Source organism: Acinonyx jubatus, chromosome B3 (genome assembly GCF_027475565.1).
Source record: "Acinonyx jubatus isolate Ajub_Pintada_27869175 chromosome B3, VMU_Ajub_asm_v1.0, whole genome shotgun sequence".
Classification (NCBI taxonomy): domain Eukaryota; kingdom Metazoa; phylum Chordata; class Mammalia; order Carnivora; family Felidae; genus Acinonyx; species Acinonyx jubatus.
Window position 1 is genome coordinate 70,181,367 of NC_069386.1, and position 15,053 is coordinate 70,196,419.

Consider the following 15,053-nt stretch of genomic DNA (forward strand, 5'->3'; position numbering starts at 1 on the left):
GAGTTAAACTGACTTGTTTTGCCCCAGTGCTGTCTGCAAAAGCTCTGAACACATACGCAGCAACCTTTTTTCCCCTCACTGGGACTAGAATTAGAATGTTCTATAACTAGAAGGAAAGATTTTAGGCCATCTAATCTAGTGGTGTTCAAACTTCAAACCACATCAGCAAACCTAATGCTTGTAAAAGTCCTGTATGCTGTAGTCGTATCCCAGATCTATAGAACCCAAATCTCCTGGACCAGGGCCCAGGGATTCGTATTTGATAACAGCTCCTACGGCTAGTAAATTTATTAGGGTAAGGCTAGGCTAATGGAACAAAATATGGTGAATTTAAAAATATACATATTGGGGCACCTGGGTGGCTCAGTCAGTCAGTTAAGCATCTGACTCTTGATTTCAGCTCAGGTCATGATCTCACAGTTCGTGAGTTCGAGCCCTGCGTCAGGCTCTGCCCTGACAGTGGTGAGCCTGCTTGGGATTCTCTCTCTTTCCCTCTCTCTCTCTCCAAACTAAATAAATAAAAATGTAAAAAATGTATATACATATGTATTTCTCTCTCATATAATTAAGCAGTCCAGATTGGTGAGATATCTCTGCTTCACACAGTTATTCAGGTACATGCCTTCCTTCCCTTTTGGTGTTCAGCTCATTCCTAGAACATTCCTAGAACACTATTATCATCTAAGGGATGAAAGATGAGTCACACCCATGTCCATTTTGGGGATCTGGCAGTTGGGAAGAAAAAAAAAAAGCACAGAGGAGGCCAGTTCCATGTCACAAAACCTGGATGTAGAAGTGGCACACATCACTCCTGCTCAGAGATCCTGGGAAAAGAAGTCTGGCTGGGCAGCTCTGTGCCTCACTGTACCTCCTTGGCTTGAGGCCGAGCGGGTAGTTTGGGGCAGGCAACCAGAGAACACCACCACACTGTTCCTGATGACTATCCAAGTCAGAGAGCCCCGAGATCTAATCCAGCCTCCTCATCATGTAGATAAGGACATTGATGTGAAGTGACTTGGGGGTGGGGGAGCATGATGAGGCAGTCAAACATATGAGGACTTATCTGTGATGTCACAAAGGCTCCCCTTACTTCAGCATCACCCTGGGCCTTGGGAGCCAGGACTTGTTTCGCTTCAGAATTGTTTATTAAAGGGAATTTAGTGCCCTTCATGTTGGGAAAGCAGAGGGAATGGCTAAAGGCAAGATGGGTATTACTTTTGTGCTACATACCCCCCTTAGTATCCCTTTCTCAAAACTCTCTATCATTACATTCCCAGCTTCCTTTCTCTATCCAACTCTCCCTTCTGTGGCCCTTGGGATTGGATCTGTCTCCTTTATTCCCTCATTTCATTCCCTCTAATGTCTCTCTGTAGCTGCAGAGAAATGACACATATCTACCCTCGGTTATCTTTCTAGGAAGTCCAAGAGACACTTGTTTGGCCCTTTGTAGCCAGGCGGGCTTGTGCAGTTGAAGGGGCTGAGGTGACAGAATGAGACCATGAAGAGGAAGCCTATCAGGACCAGCCCACCAACGGAGTGAAGACAAGGAGGTGAGTTCTGGGGACTGTGAAGACAGCAGCCTTAAAGCAACAGAAGATGGACAGTGCTGGGGTCAGGCTAGGTGAGATGAGAATGGGGCATTAGTAGCCTTGGAAGCCAGGCCGAGAAATTTAGGTATAAAGCTACAAGAAAAATGAAAGGGAAAAAAAAAGAAAGATCTCTGTGGTTTGGGAACAGAGAAGGGACATTACAAAGACTCAATGTTTTAAAATGTGAAATCCCTTGCCTATCATCATCATGAGGGACCTCAGGCTGCACGTTATGTCAAAGGGGTGACAGGCTTTGAGGGTGGGAAATGCCAGTAGTTAGGAGTCTCAACTCTCGATGACATCTCCACATTTGACATCTTTCAGACTTCACAGTATGATGATTAGATACACCCTGGGAGCTCCCGATTCCTTCAGAGAAGTGGAAAGATTTGGTCTTAAGACTCTTTAGAAGATGGTCCTGGCCTAGAAAGAGGTATCTATTATGGCTCTTTGCTCTTCTCTTCTGGTGAAGGAAGAAGTCTGTACTAAATTCTGAACGAGGCTGGATTTGCGTTTTCTTTGCATATTACCAAAAAACTTTGCCAGAGTTTGAATAGTTATTGTCTCTGGGGCTGACATGCCCATCACCCAGAGCTTGACTCTACAGTAGGACTGTACTGTAGGGAAGAAGTGACTCAAATGGAACCAAGTTGGAACCAAGAAGAGACCCGATGGACCACTCTGCTCTGGAGAACCTGTCCCACGTGTGATGAGTGGCTGGTAGCACCAGCCTTGCTACATAGAACTATCCTCAGAATGGACCCCAGGGAGCATACCTCTCCTCCAGGGCTCCAGGTTCTCCTCCTACGGAGAAGAAAACTCTGGGTCCCAGGCATTTCCCTCCATCACCTTCTCCTCTGGCTGCCAAGAGAAAATTGAGTGCTAACTACACACCTATTTGGCCAAGCTCATAGTGACTATTTAAGCAGGCACCATACTGACAAGGAAAACCCAGCTGAAAGATATAAAACTATCTGCCCTAATGCTGCATATTGGTTGATTGTCAGAGTCTTGCAGTTTTAATAAAATGAGAATCCTGCACATGATGTGAAAAGCATTAGGAAAATTGATATATTAAGAGTGCTGTACAGTAAGAAAAGTGTTACAGTGATGTAACATTTGCTATACATGTATTTATTTAAAATCAGGACATTAAAAGAGTGGTCTCAGGATGGAGAGAACAGGAACACAAAAGCACCCACTAAGGAACAAGATAATTGCCCATACTTTGTGTAGAGTGTTGAACCCTAAAACTTACAAATAAACAATTGGTAGTGAAAAAAAAAAACAATACAACATCAAAAACAAGATCGAAGACTAACCCTGCCTAGTACTTGGCAGAGATGTCCTGTTTCCCATCTTTCTACCTGCTCTATTTCTCCATGGCTTGCATCCCTCTCCCACAGTCCCAGGGAATCAAGACCATGCTGAGTAAAAATTGCAATAAGAGCTTTATCATTCCATCTGTAGCAACTTGTGACATAGATAAGGACAAGGATGGAGGAATGGAGCTTGCATAGGGCCGGAGCTGTTGACTGAGGGCAACAGCTAAGCCAAAAAGCATCTTTTTCTTCTGGCATCTTCTGGAGGACAGGCAGCACCTGGTTGCATGGGTGGGTGCTCACATTTGTGAGCATGGATGCACACACTTATTTGAAAAACGGAGATAATAGTATCCCCTATGCTCATTCATTATTTCTCTGAATAGTCTCAGAGGCAGTACAATTAACTTTCAATTATCAGTATTTGTTCTGGGCCTTTTCTCTTAATTTTGTCAGGTTGGATGGACTCTGCTTCTTGGCTTAATAGCTGAGCTAGGATAGAATTTGGTCTGGTTCCAAGAAAGTGTGTGTGTGTGTGTGTGTGTGTGTGTGTGTGTGTGTGTGTGTGAGAGAGAGAGAGAGAGAGAGAGAGAGAGAGAGACAGAGACAGAGACAGAGACAGAGAGAAGTGGGGCGGAGAGAGGGGGAGAGAAAGAATATGTACTCCAGGATCAGTTATAAATTTTAATTGAATTCACAATTTTGCATTTTTCATTCCTCCAGTTAGTATAGTTTGCTATATAGTTTGCTATATTGCTATAGAGTTTGCTATATTGCTGAAATGGTAGATACGGATAATAGAAGGAAATAAACAATAATGAGAATAAGGATGTCTTTCTTTAGAGAGACTCCAGTCTCAAAGCCCTGTGGGATTTACAACTTGGAGCCACTAACTAACCAGCTCATCAGAGAATGACCTGTCAGCATTGCCAATATTTTCTTTAATGAGGTATTGCTGTGGTATTGGCACCTGGCGAACTGTTTGTCCATAGTAAGCTGGCACATAGTGGTCTCCAGACGTGGGCTCCTAGAGCAGTTGATGCCAAGATTCTGTCCACACTTGCAGCTGGAGGCCTTGGGGACCCCGTGCATCACTTCCATGGAGCCATGGATGAAGTTATTGCTCAACCTGCATGACCCATTAGCTTCGGAAACTTTTCTCCAGACCACCACGTCATTGCAATACTCTTTGTCGTTACCTGGGCTGTCTCCTCCGGGGAAGCTATAATGTAATCTTCTGAATGTCAATAACGAGGAAGACAGACTATCCTTGGACGTACTGGCACTAGTATTTTTATGTAACAGAGTCAAGTTCATTAATACCTCGCTAGTCCGTTTTTCTTGGTCCCTGTTTGCCACATCATAGTACATCTCTTCCCCCGAAAATTCTTCGTTAATTATCTCCATTATGCTTTCTGGAGCTCCTGCAAGAACCAAACCCAGGCCGAGGAGCAGCAGAAAGAAAGAATCCATCTCAGATCTGGGGTACTCTCTTCTGCAGTAAAAATAAAAAAGTAAAAGATGAAAATAAGGAGAATATTAATGAGATAGTTCTCTTTTCCTCAGGGAAGTTGTTCCCAGGATTGACTCCTGCATGTAAGTTCAGGCTCCTTCTATGGAAGGATGATGGCATGAAAAGATACCCAGCTGTGGAATCTGAGGACCTAGCTCAAATCCCCGCTTACCCGCTCATACGCAATTTACTCGAACTCCTTTAAGCTCAGTTTCCCCCATGCAGAAAAAACAAAGGGAGGGGGGGGAATGTGAGAATTGTACAAGATAGTATGTTTAAAGTGCCCCAAACCAAATAGTTATTTCTCTCTCTTTTCTCTTTGTCTATAATCTCTTTGGGAGGGACTGTCATCTACATAGTGGTCACAGTAATCTCACCCAACACAATCCTTACTACTTCTGAGTTTCCTATGGCCTCAAAACATGTTATTTCCCCCATCTCTCATTTCTTTCCCCACCCACTCACAGTCATAGAATTTCTCTTTACCAGTTCCTCTGGCAAGTTGGTCCTGCAGAGAAAGAATCCAGCTGGTTACAGGGCTGAGAAGTGAAACTCTATTTGTTTCCTGGGAGTTTCTGTTATTGGTCTAGCTGAATGAGGAAGGAGGGGCAAGAAAGGGGTAGGTAGAATTGTATGGGGTAGAAGGAGGAGACAACGGGAACCAAGGATGCTCAGAGAACTTAATAAAGTGGGCATTTGGCAATGCCCAGTGGTGGTATCATTGTTTCTTCTTTGAAGAAATCATCCCTGTTTATATTTTAACCCACAGTGATTTGTTTTCAGCTTTTTTGAAACCCCATAGCATAGATTACATTGCACTTCATTTTATATGTTCTTTTTTTACTTTTCAAGTTAGATGATGTATGTAATTCTTTTCTCCCTCTTTTTAGGGTTGAAAATTCCTTGAGCCTGGAACTTTGTTTCTGCTCCTTTTTATTTGGTACAGAATCAACCACTGAACAGTATGTGTGCTAGTTTCTCAACATTTGTTAACAACATAACATGTAGAAAATCCTCTACTTGAGCTCAATACTGGAAAATTCATCATGAGAATCTCAGAAAAAATGCTTATTCAGGGTGATAATTCCTTCTCTTGCTCTAGAAAGAATTTTTTTCCCTCCCACCACTGAGAGATTCATCCCCTTATATCTCCTGCATTATCACTCTAACTTCCTAACCACTGCTCCTGGCCCCTCCGATTCCTTCAATACACTGCTTTTCTAAAAATACCCCTTGCAATGACACTATTTCAAAAACCTTGAAATATTCCTCATTGCCTACTCAAGGCAATCTAATCCCCTGAGGCCATGTAGTCAAGGCTTTCTTGATGTAATCTCAACCAGCTTCTCAAGGTTTATCTCCCATTATTTTGGTACATGAACCAAATCAGCACTATCCACCCTTCTCCAAATGCACCCTATTCCGTCTCTCCATTTTTGGTCCTTTCTTGAGTGCCTACTCTTTTCCACCTCTTGAAATCCTTCAAAGCCCAATTCAGATCACATCCTTTCTTTAACACATTTTTCACAACTTATGTCTACCAACTCTATTGTTCACTTCCCTAATCTCCTTATCACTCATTTCCTTTTTTATTATTATTGAAGTATAATTGACATGCAATGTTATATTAGTTTCAGGTGTACAACATATTGATTTGATAATTCTATATAATCATTCCCTTCTTATACCACTCATTTGACATTAACACACATGGACTTGTGGTTTTTATTATAGGTAATTTAAAAATGTTCTGTGTGTGAAGTTAGAGCAAAGACTCAGCACTAAGAATATATAAGCCTCAGTAATTGGGTTGATTGATTATTGATAAATGATTAGGAATTAAGTGGATGTGTTTGTGTGTGTGGTTTAAACCAGACTTGCTGCAGATTGAAGGTAGGAGGGAAGAAGGATTTAGATTTTTTTTCTAAATATCCTCTACTGTGAACATCAATAATGAGGTGATAACAGGAAAACAGAAAGATACTGGGGAGAAAAATAAAAAGGAAGAGCAAGGCAGAGATTCTTGATTGAAATCATTTTTCTGAAACATCCATTTCAAGTGGATAGAATTCACAGCTACTTATGTTTGATTGGGGCTGCTAGGTGCCCATTAAAAAAAAAAAAAACCCTCCCAAACTACAAATGTCTAAAACATCACAATTCATTTGAATTGGGTTTTGATCCCTATTGAATGAAAATATTCTGAGAATAGATTCCACTGGACAGTCTCAGTTACTAGCACCTTAATGAGAATGAATTTATCTGCAAAATTCTGTTTCTACTTAGAAGGAGGGGGCTTATGGGAGGAAGGAAGGGAAGGAAAAATAGTGAGAAGGAAAAAAAAAAAAGGACAATAAATCCTGGGGAGAGGGGCAGGAAAAGGAATCAGAATTCAGAATATAAAAACAGGGTCTTTAAAGACACATTTCAGTGACTTTAAAATTTTGCCCAAGAAATGATGCTGCTACTTAGACTCTAATAAGTCATCTGCCAGGGACCACCTGTTCCTACTCAGCATCCGAGGGCTCTGCTTCCTTGGTGACATCCAAACTTCCACGAAGACGACGGTGACAGTGGGACTCCCATGGAGAAATGGGTAATGAGTAAGCCTTGTCTACTTCCCAGGCTGCAAAGTGTCCTTCATTCACAAGTGTAGATGTCCTCCCTCCCTCAATCAAATCAATCAGTTAGAACTTGACGCTTGCAAAAGACAGAGTTAACAACTAGCACAGGTGTACCTCCTTTTTGGATCTGACCCTGAACTAAGTTCGAATAAATAATGCAATAGTTAAAATCTCTCAACTGAAAAGATGAGAACAGAAAGGGCCCTCTAAAGCTTGTGCATAGCCTGTGCCAGCTCTAGCTCACTGTGTTTCTGGCTCTCACAGGATCGAAATGTCATAACTCAGAATTAGTGACCCCGTAACCTGGCACTCAGCTGCCAATTATCCCTTATTTCTCACTACTCCTCAGTACTAACCCTTTCGTCCAACAAGGAGAAACACAATTGTGGAGTAATAGGCCTGGAAACCTCAAAGACTAGCTGGTCCAAGCCCCTCACTTCCCAGGTGAGGGGGCTAATGCTCAGAGAAGAACAGGACTTAATCAAATCCCCAGAATGAGGAACCTCTCCTCTGCATTCTTTGGGCTCACCCTCTAACTCAAAAGACACCCTGGCCATAGCTGGATGTGGGGGAGTTAAACAATCAGTTCCACTGTAAGATCTATAAGGGGAAAAGAGTCAGGAGTTAGGATGCAAATTCTCTATTTCCTCTGCGGATGCAAGCGTCCAGGTACTGAGCTCTGAGAGTCTCAATCTCTTCCTGGGAAATCTGGATTCATTTCTCACCACAGTCTTTAAGGGAAATGGTTTCTGACCCATCAGGCAATCCTTCCACTCTCCCTTTCCCCTTCTTTCAAGGCACAGAGGCAGCTGCTAAATGTAAACAGACGCAGCTTGAATTATATATGCCCTCTTCAGAGGAGACCCTCATCAATGACTCCAAATGCCTCCACACCTAGGATCAAGTCTGGGAGCATTGTGAAACAAAAGGAGGCACTCACTCCGGGTACAAAATTTAAGGGGGTACCCAAAAGCCCAGTAATCAAGATAAATACTATTTTAATGCAACACTTAAAAAATATTAATTTAATGCAAAGTAATCTCTGATGACAAATACCAAAATGTCAAATAATAGGATCTGACCCTGTACTGGCTAACTCACTAATTCATGTCACCTTAAGTCCAACCCTGTCAGATTGGGTCTTGATTTAAAACTCAGATATTTTATTCATCAGAAAATTTTTGCATTAATTTTGATTTTTTTAAATGTTATTTATCCAGGTTACTGGGATTTTGGGCGCTTTTAAACTGTGTACATGAAGTGAGCTCCTTGCTCACTTTACCTGAATCCCAGCTCTGCCTCGGATTCACTCTTGGCTCTCAACACGTGACCCAGAGAAAAGGGACAAGAAATTAAAACACATGAAGAGTTTATGATTCAATTCAGTCGAGTTTTTATTATTATTATTATTATTAAACCAGAATGAAATTATTCCAGCTTAGCCGTACCAGCAGGACAGATGAATTACTAGTGGCTACCCAATTCACACAAAGCATTACCCCATGTCCACAGTTGAGGTGTGCTCCAGGGCGAACCAGTTACTGGTACCCCTGAGAGAGGAACCAATATACCAGTACCCCATACAGAAGTCTGCAAGAGAGGAGAGTACCAGTACCCCTCAGACCCAGGCAGTGGTCTCAACTTATTTAACATATCTCTGGAAAGTAACTGGCCCCACGTCATCACAAGTGACAACAATAAACCCCTCCACGGAGGAAATGTGGTACCTGCAGGCAGGGTATCTGGTGCCTCCAATGAGCTGACACACTGTCATTTTGAACTTTGTCAAACTCTGGAAACACAAAGTGGAAGAATGGTTCTGACAAGTCATTTTCTTGGGAGAGGTGCAAACACTGTTGATATTTCGAGGCCTCTCATGGATGAAAACATGCTCCTTTTTGCAGGTATTGTCAGGTCCCCTGATGACTCTTTGTAAGACCATGTGGTTGCAGTACCTTACAAGAGAGTCACTCTGAGGATAGTCCACATGCAGATGCTCTATGGTGGACCCCTCTCCTTCCTCATTCTGCTCGTTTTCCCAGAACAAAAGCATCAGGTAAATTATCACCATTAGTATCATCACGGGTGAGATTCCCTTCACATCTGCTGTAAGCCCTACACAGTAAGAAGAGACAGGACAAGCAGAAGGTGATCAGATTCCTCCAGCCCCATCCCCTGACTTTGCTCCCCCACCCTTGGGATGTTTTACTTCCTTCTCTCTGCTAATTAAAATCTCAGGCTCCAGCTGGAGGAACAGTTCCCCAAGCAAGCCCTTTTGATCTATTTCAGCTCTCAGCGTTTGGCATTGAACTGTTCTCTGCTCATTCCCATTGTGTCGTATTTGTTTTGCTTCTGCAAGCTCCTTGAGATCTTCCGTTTCTCCTGAATCCATCAGAGTGCTTAACACAGAGCTGGACATGTAGAAGGATGCTCAAAAGTACCCATGGCTGATTGTTTTCTTCCTACTGCTGAATGACTTCCTTTATCCTAATTGTCTCAACACTAATTCCATCCAGTTCCACATGTTTTCAGCACTATTAATCTCTTCTTCCCAGTTCTTCCAATCTCTCCTACCAAGCTAACTCCTCTCACCTTGTGTTTTTGCTGTAGTTCTCACAGGTAACATGTCCTTGTGATCATAGATCTGAGAAAGTCCTTTGTGTCTAGCTGTTCCTTGGCAATAACTGATAGGGAGCCAGGTGAGTGTGGGGAGGGCCAAAGTGAAAAGAGCAGAAAGGGAGGAGCCTGTGAAGAGTGTGCTTGGGTGTCAATGGGAAGGACGAGAAGTTATCTTCAGAGGGAGAGTTACATAAGGCAGGTCCTGAATGTGTCCTCATTAAACAAACGTGGATTTTCCAAAGCATTTATTAAAGTCCTGCTGTGTGTCAGACACACTATCATCTATTTCCCAGATTTGCAGTCAGTCTTTCCTGCAAACCTAGGAAGTAGCTATTATCCCCATTTCATTCAAGAAGAAATGTTGCAGATAGATTACTGTGGAGATAGAAGAGGGCAAGAGGAACAAGAGTCTCACCCTCTTGACACTTAACACTTGAACATCGAGTCCTAGCAAGCCTCATTCCCACGTGGTGTGCAGGACAGAAACAACTCCCTGACATTAACATTAGCCTTGATCAAGCCCTGGGTTCCTGGGGAAGTATGGCAATGGTTCCCAAACCCATTGTTGAACGCTGGAATCACCTGGGCATTTTTAAAGGCCACCTTGAGACATTTGGCTTTAACTGGTGTTGGCTGTGACCTGAGTCTGAGATATTTAAAGCTCCCCCAATGATTCTAATGTGGAACAAAATTTGGGAACCACTGGTCTATGGTATTCTTGGGAAACTGACATAGGGAACCAGTGGACGAGGGTTTGATTTAAAAGACCGCGGTATAAGACACTGAGAAAATAAGAGCTTTTTTGTTGCTATCATCTCCTGGTCATTTGATATAGAAATGGGAAAATGGACTTAATTTTACTACTTCTTGCCCTGAAGTGATTTCTTTTTTGGAGAGACAGCTACATAGTCTCCTCTTTCTAACTGGTAAGAAGAAAGTGATTTTGGGGATGGAAAATGGTCTGCAATACTGGAAAAGTCTTCAAAGTCTTTCTATACATCAACAACCAAAGTGAAATCCCAGACCATGGAAATGAATGACTAAGGGGTTATTATTTACTTTCCCAAATTTTGTAGAATGGGCGTTCTTTTGGAACTCAAACTGTTCTTTTTGGGATATGTGTTGCACAGTGCCACAAAGATGTAAATGTAAATAATTAATTACCTCTAGTGACTAAATTTTGCTTTGCACACTATCTGCAGAAACATTTTCATCTTATAAAGAGAAATATATATACACATTATAACATGTTCATTATTTCCTGCCAGGGCTTCCAAGTACCTGAACTATAGATGCTATATTAAGTTTACAGAAGGGGGAGGCAACATTTGTTACAAAACTTATCCTCACCTGAGGCAGCTAGACCTGTCGGTACATTTCAGAGTATTACCCTGCAGAAATTGAACAGAGACTGGGTTCACATGTTAAATAATGCTGGCAGTCTGGGAGAAAACACTTGTAATGCCTAACACCAAGAAGAGTTAACATCTAGATGTAAAGGACTCCCTCGTGTCAGCAATAAAAAAGACAGGAAACTTACAAGGAGAAAAAAATGCCAAAAATTATGAAAAGCCAATTTGAGAAGAGAAAGTCAACATGGGTGATGAACAATGCTCAACCTCACTTGTAATCAAATAAACAGAAATTCAAATAACCAAGAGATAACAGTTTATAACCATCAAGTTTTCAAAAATTAGAAAATCTTATATTTTGGGCTGCCGGCTGGCTAAGTCAATGAAGGATGTGACTCTTGGCTTCAGGGTTGTGAGTTAGAGCCCTAGGTTGGGTGTAGAGATTACTTAAAAAAAAATGAAATATTCAGGGCGCCTGGGTGGTTCAGTTGGTTATGCAACCAACTCTTGATTTCATCTCAGGTCATGATCTCAGGGTCGAGAGATCGAGCCCCAGGTTGGGCTCCATGCACTGAGCATGGAGCCTGCTTAAGTTTCTCTCTCTCTCCCTCCCTCTCTGCCCCCTACCCCACATAGACTCTGTGTCTCTAAAAAATAAAATAAATTAAAATATATATATATTTTTTTAAGAAAATCTTTTATCAAGTGCTGGCAAAAATATTAGTGGGCATGAAAATTGGTGTGGTGATACTGGAAAGTAACCTGGATGTGTTTAGTGAAATTAAGAATGGGTATACCTGGGGCACCTGGGTGGCTCAGTTGGTTGAATGACTGACTCATGATCCCAGGCTGGTAGGATTGAGCCCCATAACAGGCTCTGTGATGAGTGTGGAGCCTGCTTGATTGAGATTCTCTCTCTCTCTCTCTCTCTCTCTCTCTCTCTCTCTCTCTGACCCTCTCCCCTACTCATGCTCTTTCAAATTAATTAATTAATTAATTAATTAATTTAGAATGAATGTGTATATGCTGAGCCCTTGTGACCTCATCCTGGGCACAGACTCCACCAGAATTTTTCCAGGTGGAGCACATGTATGGTTGCTCATGGCATGACTAGCAGCAGAGCAGGCCTGGAGGCAACTTATGTGTCCCTCTTGAGGGGAATGGATGAGCGAAGATGTGTTGAATACATAAAATAAAATAGTATAAAGCAGTTTCAAAAAATAGATTTAGAAATAGCAACATGGATAGAACTGGAAAACACAGTGCCATGTGAAAAATGGTAAGAACCAGAATGAAAGTTCTATTTATTAAAATTTAAAACATACATGCTCCAAAATAATACAATGTATTTTCCAAGGGTATACAATACATAGGATGGAAGAACATGGATTAAATACTCTGACACACGTGTCCATGAGGGTGAGAGAAATAGAAGCAGTCACAAGGAATAAAAAGAGAAATAATAAAATTGAATAAAACAAAGGAAAGACCTAGCATAGGCTACAAACAGAATATGATAAACTCAATTTTGTGCGCCTGAAGAGGGAAGGGAGGAAGGAAAGAAGAAAGGATGGAGGGAGGGTGGAGGAGGAGAAGGGGGAGGAGGAGGAGCTAGAGGAGGAAGAAGAGAAAAGGGAGGAGTTGAAGCAGAGGGGGAGGGGGAGGGGAGGGGAGGAAGAATGAGGGGGAAGAGGGAAAAGAGAGGGAGGAGGAGGAGGAGGGAGAGAGGGGGGAGGGGAGGAAGGAAGAGGGGGAGGGGAAAAGGGGGAGAGGAAAAGGGGGAGGGGGAGGAGGTAGAGAGGAAGGGGAGGAGGGAGAGAAGGAGAGGGAGGGGAGGAAGGAGGAGGGGGAGGAGGGGGAGGGAGAGAAGGGTTAGGGGGGTAGGGGGAAGAGGGAGAAGAAAAGGAAGGAAAGGGAGGGAAAACTGGATCTATTTTTGGACTACTGAATTTTTCCTAAGACTCCTCCCCACACCCCAACCCCCCTTTGCTGAGCTTTGGGGCAAAACCCAGGGACTACAGGAGGCACATAGCTGCTGGAAACTAAAATTAGTGTCAGGATGTAACACATCATTTGCAATTCCCTAATCGCTCATTTCATCAAATGAGTAAGCTGCCCTTCACGACAGCTGGGGAACTACCCAGCTCCAGTATCCCATGATACCAGGAAAGAGTCTCAAAGTGACAGCAGAGGAAGTGAGCACTTACTCTGGGTGCCTTCAGCTGCTGTGTACGAAGTTCCACTGTGCTGAGGCCACCGCATGAAGAGGACACTTGGATAGAGAGAAGTGCTCAAAGAGCTCCCCCGGTTTTGGCTCTCCCACAGGAGACTGTGGAGGTCATTAGTGTCCTGTGGATGTGGTTGGCTACTCTTGCAAGGCGTCTGCAATTGCCCAATGCCATGCTCAACTTAAGGCTATATGGCAGGTTGTAGTTTCTAAAAATGGCCACAAAATGTTTTCCATTCCACATTCTCTTCCAGAATCTTGCGACTCCTCTATTAAAAGGTAGAGTCCACAGTCTTTCCTGAGAACTTGGGTGGGCCTTTGTGCCTGCTCCCACTAATTTAGACTGGTGCAATTGATCCCATCTCTTCTGATGACTTCTGAGACTAGGTCTGCTTGGCCATGGTTCTCTTGGGGCATTCACTCTGGGTGCCTTCAGCCACCAAGTATGAAGTCTGGTAACGTTGAGGCCACTGCAAGGAGATGCCATATGGATAGAAAGAGATGCTCAGATTGCCCCACCTGTTCCAGTTCCCTGATGCTCAGGTCTTCTCAGCCCAGATGCCAGATGGCTGAGTGAAAAAGCCTGTGGGATCATCCAGCTCCAGCCGCCACGTGAGTAAAAACAGGCACGACCTCAACTAAGAACTGCCTAGCTGAGCTTGGTCAGCCTCCAGATTGAGGGTCAACATAATTCTTATTGTCAGTCACCATTTTAAGGTGATTGTAAAACAGCAAGTAGATCAACAGAATAGAGGCTCATCACTTTGCTGAATCTCCCAAAGCAAATCTAATTCCACAAGTTTTTAGCAAGTTGTAGATACCACTGAAGTGTTCTTGGGGGTAGAGTATAGGTTATCATACCAACAATAATAAAAACTAGTTTCTAAATCTCCATCTGCTGTAAAAACCCCAAAAGTTCCTTTTTGACTCCCCATCTCTCTCCATTCCTGTCCTGAGAGCCTCCCTTGCTTGATGGGATAGCTCATGAGGTCTCCTGGATTCCACCTTCCCCTCCCCGCCCCCCACCTTCCCATCAATCTACTTATGACCAAATAAAGACCCTTTTCTGAGCATCCAGTCACTTTAAAAAATCAGTGAAGTATAGTAAATAAATATTTTGCTACCTAGCCAATATGAATCTTATTCTACAAACATGGGAAAGAAAATTACATTTCTTAATTGCTTCTATATCAAGTTGAATCTAATTCTAAGTCTTCTGTCCTACTAAGCTGGGGAGAAATTCAACTTATGCCATTATTAAGTTTCTTTTTCCTCCCTAGGTAGGGGCCCAGGAGAATCTGGAAGGCAAACAATTCTTGCTCCTTCTCACTATGGGACCTGTACTAGCCAACAGCACCAACCAAGGGAAAACACTCTTCTTAATTTCCCTTATATAAACTCTCTATGTATAGAAACTTTACAAGAATACTTTCAGTAACCCAACTTATTACAATTAGCATATTTATTGTTATAATACATCTTTTAATCCTAAATGCTTTTAATAGGAAGGGCCCTCGCCTTATTCCAATCTTTCTTAATATCCTTTATTATTTTTGTTGGCTTCTATATACATTCCTAGGCTATACATACATCCTAATACACAACTGGTTTTGAAAAAATATAAAAAAAAAACAAAACCAGTGGTGCCTAGGTGCTCAGTCAGTTAAGCATCTGACTCTTAATTTCCACTCAGATCATATCATATTCATGAGAGCAAGTCCTGCGTCTGGCTCTGTACTGAGCATGAAGCCTGCTTAAGATTCTCTTTCTCCCTCTCTCTCTCTCTCTCTCCCTCTCTCCCTCTCCT

The 15,053-nt window shown here is 42.6% G+C and overlaps 3 protein-coding genes and 1 long non-coding RNA gene across 11 annotated transcripts in view; 1 reads left to right on the top strand and 3 right to left on the bottom strand.

Moving 5' to 3' along the window:
- RNASE9 (ribonuclease A family member 9 (inactive)) overlaps positions 1 to 1,056 on the bottom strand; it is a 67,087-nt gene extending 66,031 nt beyond the window's left edge. Inside the window, exon 1 of the mRNA XM_027065338.2 lies at positions 869 to 1,056. The gene's annotated coding sequence lies outside the window, so the exon portion shown is untranslated. The remainder of the gene's footprint in view (positions 1 to 868) is intronic.
- On the top strand, positions 859 to 14,672 carry LOC106971408 (uncharacterized). 4 transcript variants are annotated; one of them, XR_001429658.3, is made up of 4 exons: positions 859 to 1,208; positions 1,417 to 1,550; positions 13,501 to 13,858; positions 14,527 to 14,672. It is a non-coding gene; the product is annotated as an uncharacterized LOC106971408 (long non-coding RNA). The 4 variants fall into 4 exon arrangements; XR_008299266.1 differs by lacking the exons at positions 13,501 to 13,858; positions 14,527 to 14,672 and adding an exon at positions 3,656 to 4,233 and having other exon boundaries at positions 889 to 1,208; XR_008299265.1 differs by lacking the exons at positions 13,501 to 13,858; positions 14,527 to 14,672 and adding an exon at positions 2,062 to 2,572 and having other exon boundaries at positions 893 to 1,208.
- Positions 3,678 to 15,053, bottom strand: part of RNASE11 (ribonuclease A family member 11 (inactive)) — a 97,190-nt gene continuing 85,814 nt past the window's right edge. For all 5 annotated transcript variants that reach the window (XM_053224239.1, XM_053224238.1, XM_053224240.1 and 2 more), the window contains one exon: positions 3,678 to 4,406. In XM_053224239.1, the coding sequence (XP_053080214.1) occupies positions 3,785 to 4,406 (622 nt within the window). In that variant the 3' untranslated portion in view covers positions 3,678 to 3,784. The remainder of the gene's footprint in view (positions 4,407 to 15,053) is intronic.
- RNASE12 (ribonuclease A family member 12 (inactive)) lies at positions 8,496 to 9,892 on the bottom strand. Its single transcript, XM_027065340.2, has one exon. It carries the CDS (start codon positions 9,126 to 9,128, stop codon positions 8,691 to 8,693), a length of 438 nt encoding a protein of 145 aa, XP_026921141.1. The 5' UTR covers positions 9,129 to 9,892; the 3' UTR covers positions 8,496 to 8,690.